The sequence below is a fragment of the Gymnodraco acuticeps genome, unplaced genomic scaffold (genome assembly GCF_902827175.1).
Source record: "Gymnodraco acuticeps unplaced genomic scaffold, fGymAcu1.1, whole genome shotgun sequence".
In the NCBI taxonomy this organism is placed as follows: Eukaryota; Metazoa; Chordata; class Actinopteri; order Perciformes; family Bathydraconidae; genus Gymnodraco; species Gymnodraco acuticeps.
The window spans coordinates 757,512-765,339 of NW_022992100.1; the positions used below are offsets into that span (position 1 = coordinate 757,512).

The 7,828-nt window shown below is 42.0% G+C and overlaps 1 protein-coding gene across 1 annotated transcript; it reads left to right on the plus strand.

Moving 5' to 3' along the window:
- The first annotated feature begins 2,418 nt into the window (after positions 1-2,418).
- On the plus strand, positions 2,419-4,242 carry sox3 (SRY-box transcription factor 3). Its single transcript, XM_034202870.1, has one exon. It carries the CDS (start codon positions 2,657-2,659, stop codon positions 3,551-3,553), a length of 897 nt encoding a protein of 298 aa, XP_034058761.1. The 5' UTR covers positions 2,419-2,656; the 3' UTR covers positions 3,554-4,242.
- The last annotated feature ends 3,586 nt before the right edge of the window (positions 4,243-7,828 follow it).

Sequence of the window (7,828 nt, forward strand, 5' to 3'; positions counted from 1 at the left end):
TATACTGAGAATCTGAATCATTAAAAAAAATACTTAGCCTAAATGCAATGGAATTATCCTAAAAAAATCAATGGTTTGAGAAGAAATACATGCGCAATTCATCCATTTTTATAAAGATTAATTATCTATCGAGCAACAAGCAGGTTATATCCTCCCATCAGGACATCCACATTTCCCCCAAAATTCAACAGTGGGATCCTGCTGCCGCGCGCCCTGAGAGCCCCTCTGGGCTGTCAGGCTCGTTGAATCAGAGCAGACTGTGCTGGTGGTCCTCCGTTCCTTAATTAGGAAATTAGCTGCACAGAGGCCCTCATTACCAAACTCCGGGTTACTCCTGGTGTTTTTCTCCCCTTTCTCTGTCTCCCTCTCTGCTACCGGTCAATTTCCATAAGAAGATTACAAGCGGATCAGTATTGAGATCTGCCCAGATAAACAAATAACTGGTCCCTGAGAATAGATGGCTGCTAATTGGACGTTAGTTTTATTGCTCTTGCTCTGTTTGCAACGCCCCATTGAACGCGAAAATTAAATTCATGGCGTGATGTCTCTTTTCAGCTGATTTACTGCAACTATATGAAAGATTTAAAGCTTTCCCTCACAGTAAGATAACACATCATTTTTCTTCATGTGGTCTCATTTGAAACAAGCATCTTATTTGTACTGTAGGTCTTTTTTAAACCTACAGTACAACTTTTGTACAAATAAATGTTATTGACATTCGAAAAATATTCGTAATTGTATATTGTTGTATTTTTTTAACGGCAACTTATTATTGAAATGAAATAATGATATTATCGGTTCAATGCTAATTTAATAAAATGCAGCTCATTGCACCCTTGTGTACGATCTTATCCTGGATCAGTGTTTTAACATTTGCTCTCTACAACGGTCATATATTTATAATAAAAAAAGACTGGGTGCTCCAGTCCCTAAAGTAATCTGTATCTATAATAAAATGCACGAGTCTTACTTTTCAGATTGCAAGCCCCGGGAGGTGAAGCCTCTAAAATGCACATATGCAGAGCTCGTCAAAATACTGAGATGTTGATAGTGGTTTTCGATGGGCGATTCTCTCATTATCATTAGCAGGTGTGAGCTTTGCCCTGTTGGGCGATCGGTTTCTGTGGGGTTTCAGGTGGTTTGTAAGCAGACACATGCAAATGAAGGCCACTCCATGCTAAACATTTAAATAACCATCAACACTGCAGAGAGAAAACAAGTCCGCAAACAGAAGCTGACACTCGCACGAGCTGCCTGTAAAGAGTCCCAAAGCAAACTTTCCCTCAGGGATTAAAGAGATGGCCCGTCCCCTCCACAAGAGGTCGTTGATGTATTACAGTTTTGCTTTGTGGTGCCTGATCGCTGCAGAAACATCCCCGTAACGTGCCATTCATTTAAGTTTAAAAATGTAAGTTTATTTCATCTAAAGCATGGTTAGGTAGATCATACGGTTATTATGAATTGCTTTTTAAAAAAAATCTTATTGGATTTATACTCCGTTGATTTATTATTATCATCTTTTAATTTCAATACATTTCAATCTGAAATATATCCCTCTACATATTACATTTATTGGAAATGGATTGATTTAAACCTCTCGGCAGGTTGAAATCAAAACATTTATGGTTCAGCGTCGAAAGAGGCTAAACAACTCCTGGGGAAAAGACACTTCCAATTATAATGTTTTTCTCGTGAATCATTTAAAGCCGTCTGTTTAAAAAAAACAAAAAAACTGCACGTTGACGGGTTTTACAGCATTTAATTCCTCAAAATAGAGTTTTTTTTATGTTGGCAAAAAAGATAATTGTGAAATTGTGATTAAAGCAACAAAAGCATCTCAGACGGCACATGAGAGGGTTTTTCTGCTGAGGGCACATTTATACTAATATTGCACTTTTAACCTGAAGTATTGGAAGTCGTTTTGGTTTGGCCTGTTGGGATTCGCCTCTGTAATTAATTTATTGGCATTGATCCTTCATGACGTTGTTTCCCTGCAGCCTTTACTGCATGTAAAGCTCATACTCATTTTCGTTTTAGATCAAGAATCTTAGCCTACAAAATGTTTTATTTTACGTGTTTGAGTCTTCCAGATTTGTTTAATCTGAGTCCCAATTGTGAACAAATAAACGTTTTACTAGAACCTTGTTTCGATGGAAAATGTTTCCAAAAACAAAGTTAATCACCAGCATTTTAATACAACTTTTCATCTAGTTTTTTTACATTATAAAGGTTGTAAATCTCTATCAGGTTGCTGAGCTGCTGTTTTAAAACTTTACCTCTCCCTCCTCCTCCTCCTACCAAAACACAGCGCTGGCTGCTCCGGTTGGTTACACGGGGGATATGTGAGCTGCGCGCTGATTGGTCGCCGGCCCCTCATTGTCATGCTGTCAATCTACATCACATGGTCCGGCCACTAGGCCTATTAACACATGCGCTTGGCGAACAAGTTTACAGACTTCTGTTTAGAGCCGTGCGGGACAGAGCAGCTTTGAGAGCAGAGCAACCAGAAGCACCTGCAGACACACTTGCCTCTTTGGGCACAACTTTTTTCCATCTTCTTAGGAAACTGGTCAGTACCTCTACCTCTTTGACTTTTGGCGCTGTTTAGTGAACTTTTTTTGTATTTGCCTGTGAGTGAACGCTAAAAGCCACCAGAATGTACAACATGATGGAAACCGAGCTGAAGACCCCGCTCCCGCAGTCTAACCAGGGGCCGGGCGCTAAGAACAACAGTGGCACCGACCAGGAGCGTGTGAAGAGACCCATGAACGCCTTCATGGTCTGGTCCCGTGGACAGCGGAGGAAGATGGCTCAAGAAAACCCCAAAATGCACAACTCTGAAATCAGCAAGCGACTCGGTGCTGACTGGAAACTTCTGACCGATGCTGAAAAGAGACCATTCATCGATGAGGCCAAGCGTCTACGCGCCATGCACATGAAGGAGCATCCGGATTATAAATACCGTCCCCGCAGGAAGACCAAGACCTTGCTCAAGAAAGACAAGTATTCTTTGCCCGGGGGATTGTTGGCGCCAGGAGTCAACTCCGTCAATAACTCCGTGTCGGTGGGGCAGCGGATGGACGGTTACGCGCACATGAACGGCTGGACGAACAGTGCGTACTCCCTCATGCAGGACCAGCTGGCCTACCCTCAGCATCACAGCATGAACAGCCCCCAGATCCAGCAGATGCACCGGTACGAGATGGCGGGGCTCCAGTACCCGATGATGTCCTCGGCGCAGACCTACATGAACGCAGCTTCCACGTACGGCATGTCTCCAGCTTACACGCAGCAGACCTCCAGCGCCATGGGACTGAGCTCCATGGCGTCCGTGTGCAAGACCGAGCCCAGCTCACCTCCGCCGGCCATCACATCCCACTCTCAGCGGGCGTGTTTGGGGGACCTGAGGGATATGATAAGCATGTACCTGCCACCCGGCGGGGAGAACGCGGAGCATTCCTCCCTGCAGGGCAGCCGATTACACAGCGTCCATCCGCACTATCAGACCGCAGGGACTGGCGTCAATGGCACGCTACCTCTCACCCACATCTGAGAGCAACAGAGAGCAAAAGACTTCAAACTTAAAAAAAAAAGTACTTCGGATACTTGAACTTTTTGGTTGCTAAAGAACAATTTTATCTCAATATCTCTTGAGTTGTCCATTCGAAATGAATTTGAAGTGGACCGAAACTTAAGGTTGAGCCCATCAGAGTAAATTGCATTGCAAAGAGGCTTTTTATCACAAGTATAAGCAATCAACGTATGTAGGAGAATTGTACTTCTATATTTTAATTAATGCCATATTTTCTCTCTACGAAAAGGCATGTGGCCTCATTAAGAGAGGCTGTTGTATTTCAGAAAAGCTGGATGGAAAGTTGCTTCATAAATGTTTACACTTAATTTGTAGAATGTCAGTTGTCTCGACTGTGTCCACATTTTCTAGTCTTTTTATTTTCTCCCCTCTCATGACCTATAGGTTCAAATAAATGTTAAGACTGCGGGTCGCAAACGCAAGTTTTATTTATAGTATTTCTTTTTCTTTATAGCTTGTGAACCCGATGTTTTTGTCACGTGAAAAATGTTCAAATATTGTTTTTGTAAAATGTTATTTTCTGTGATGGTTTTGACAGTGTCATGTTTACTCATTATCCTGAACGAAAAGGTTTATTTAAACTGACGTTTCTACATATTTTAAGACCATCCTCTATTCTTAAATGCTGAATAAATTTGTATGAAACATAATTTGTGACTCCGTCTTTTACTGTGTAATGAGAGGAAATGTGACCTTGGGTGTTTTGAAAGAAATTGTTGACCAGGTTTATTTAAGGTGTTGAAAGATCTTCAAACAAGACAATATGTAATATTCACAAGGATAATATTACATATTAACCCTAACCCTAATACAATACATTTTAAATGTGTTTGCTCACTACATTTATTTTATAAAGAAAAATTACAGTGATATTTTTACTTTGGCAACACATCAGATTTTCTTAATGCAAAAAAATGCTATACAAATTATTTGGTGTTCTTATACTTTTTACAAGCCTTATAGGATAGTGGGACAATTATAAATTCCCTTTCTGGACTTGTTTACGAGTAATAATTGTTTTTACATGCATTTAATATGAAAGAAAACATTTTACGTAATTCTCAGGCCTTTTGAAAATGTTATCTGACATTTCCGATAGATACTTCTTTACAAAAGCTTTAGGTTTGGTATTGACATTAGTAGAAACCAAGGGTAGTCTTTTACTTTTCCCCCTTTTTAATTTCTTTCTTAATTGGTTAGACTGTATCTGTCTTTGCCTTATCAAATTGTTAAACTTTGTCATTCCCTATAGTAACCCAGTGCACTGACTTATTTCAGTATTTACTTGGTGGAGAGATTTTAAATCCACAGGTTGTTTTTGCTTTGCGGCTTCAGTCATATATAAATTGTTTGTTGTATTTTAGAATTTGGTTACAATATATTTACTTTAAAAAAATGAATGCTCTAACCTATAAAGCAAATAGACAAGGGATGAACAACCGATCACTTTACATCTAAAAGTTTGCAAACTCAATATGTATAAATATATCCCATAAATCACAAGAGTCGCCATCAGAAACATGTTTTGAAAAGATTTATTAACTGATTTTGTATTTCAGTGCTGAAATAATCATTTGTGACTTTCTGTTGGGCATGGAAAATAATCAAATAAACTACATCAACCATCAATAAGCATTTTCTAATGTTAATAAGATATTTTCTCATTTGGTCTTTTGTATAATTTACTAAATGCACACTTTTTGTGCTCATTTGGATCATTTTGAAATTGCGGATCTCTGTGGTGGTGTGTCCACCTGCAAGTTGGTTTATTTAACATTTAGAGATGACTCAGGCAACTCTAATTTATGGTGCTTTTAAATGAAACAAATAGTACTGAAATTACATCACATTCATGAACTTAAAAGCTCTAAACCACACTTACTGTGGCTGACACTAATAATGCAGAGATGTGTGGAAGAATGGCCGGGCCTGCTGTTGCAGTGTACCTTGGGATAAATGAGCTCCGGCCACCAAGAAGGCCGGAGCAGTGGCAGTCCTGCTGGCCTTCCCACACTCCCTGTAGGACTTGATCCACAGCTCAGCACAGCGGCCTGGATTAGCCCCACGCACCTTTGTGGAGGGAAAGATTATCCAGACCTCCCTGCATTCACTGACAGGGTCTTAAGTCACTCTAGCGTGCCAGCAGCCACCCGTCACCTAATCACACTTTCCAACTCATTTTTTTGTGATTAAGCAGCTTTTCTCTTCCTGCTCCTCTGTGTCAGAGCAGTTTGCTGCGGGCTAGACAGCCTGATGGTTTTTAAATCATTTATCTCACCCTTCAAAATGATGTTGACTCAGTATGGCTTTCATCTGCAAAACTGATCAATTGAAAAGTTAAACTTTCAACCAAAATGTTGTGGTTTCTGCTTAACAAGTGATGCAAAAATTAAAACATTCAACAGTCAGTGGAGCTCAGTTCATACGTGACTGGCACATACATGTCCTCCCTCGTGATGATTTAGAAGGGAAACTGTTTGGGGAAAGGTGTGTGGCTTCACCGTGCATCTCTATTGATTGTGTTTGAATGTTCTGGCAGTGAGGCCATCCGAGTTTGGGCTCCCCACCACCCCCACTCCCATCCCCCCCCTCTCTCTCCCTGCTGAGCACCCGGAGGGCCTCTCTCTCCTGTCATGTGGAGCTCTGTGCCCACTCAGCAAGTGCAGGCATATCCCACTTCCATCTGCCGATGACCTCACAGCCCCTGTTTGTTTAACCCCCTCTCCAAAAGCAAACCTAATTATAGCCCTGTAGAACATGGATTCAGCGGATTCCCAGTGGATTCTGCCACTGTGCGTCTACGTGCACCTATGGGTGCAGCGTATGCAAGGCTCCAGCTTAACAGCGGCAGTGCTGTAGGCCATGTTTCAGTCCATCCTGTTTTTCACATGCGTCTCCTCATATTATGTCAGAACATGCCCTGCCAGTTATGTCTTGTGTATGTGTGAACAAGGTGGTTTGAGCAACAGGAGCGTGGTTAGAGTGTCTTTCTTTACGTCAGCATGATGAGTGGAAAACTCATTACACAAATCTGGCTGACAGACTGACGTTGGTGACATCACTGACCTGCCTGCTTGACTGGATGGGCAACTTCCATCAGGGGACACACCTGAACATACTCTCAGGGTTTCACGTAATCTCAAACTCAAATCAGGAACCTCCTCTGATGTCATCACCTGCGACATATTTTTAGTGTAACGGATGAGTTCAGTTTGGGACTGCACCTGACATTCAGACTGTATTGATTTTCTGTGGCTGGGGTATCTGGGAGGCCCTTTGAGTTGAGCCTGGAGGGGCCTAGAGTCCACGCTGGACAGGCCTGTCCAGAGTGGTGAGACTTGTGTGAGGTACTGAGATTGACAGCAGAGCGGTGTGAGTGTGTAGAGGTGCGGGGGTTGGGGGTGGGGGTTAATCTCCCTGAACTGGGGCAGATGTTGTTAACGAGCTCCTCTCAGGTCGACTCCCTGCGTGGGAAAATGGCATCAAATCCTCCTGGGGTCAGGGCTTTTGGGCTGACCCACTGAGAGCCATCCCTCTCCACTGCACCGTCCCTTCAATCCCCTCTCCATTCACTCATTCACTGACAGCACTCACCGGAGACACTAGAAAATCACATTTGACCATTTCCATACCTCTCCTCTTTTAAGTACATCCCCAATTTTGAGCTACTCGCCTGCACGCATGTGAGCACTGAAGGACTTGTTCCATGATGCAAATGTCTCATTATTGGTAGCTGTAGTTGGATTCGCCATGCCTTACAAAACCACAAGGAATGCCGAGTGGGAAACGCTTCAAAGGCAAGCATGCCGCCACTCAACAAACTGCATCCGCCCAATTATTTAAGTTAAGGCTTTATAGACTTTCTGGCATCTGAGCTATCGGTTAAGCAATGTAGAGATATTATTTACGGTGGTAATATACAGGTGAAGTTAAAAATAATAGTTCTAAGTGAAGAACAGCAAAGATGTTTGTTTTTACTGCCTTAGCCAAAGTGTTGACTTTGATCTGATACAGGAGATTGCTGTTGAAAGATTTGTTAGAAACAACTGACACCTGTGATGAAGCAGGTGGGAAACTAATCCCAATTAAACCTTTTAGATTCGGAGAAAAAAAATCTATGTGATATTGTTAAAACAAGGGAGGAAATAAATCGCAAAGCACGTGACCATGATGTTTTTCGACCTATGTACAGACACACAGTACACACGCGTTCGCTGTGATGTGGCGACTTCTCAT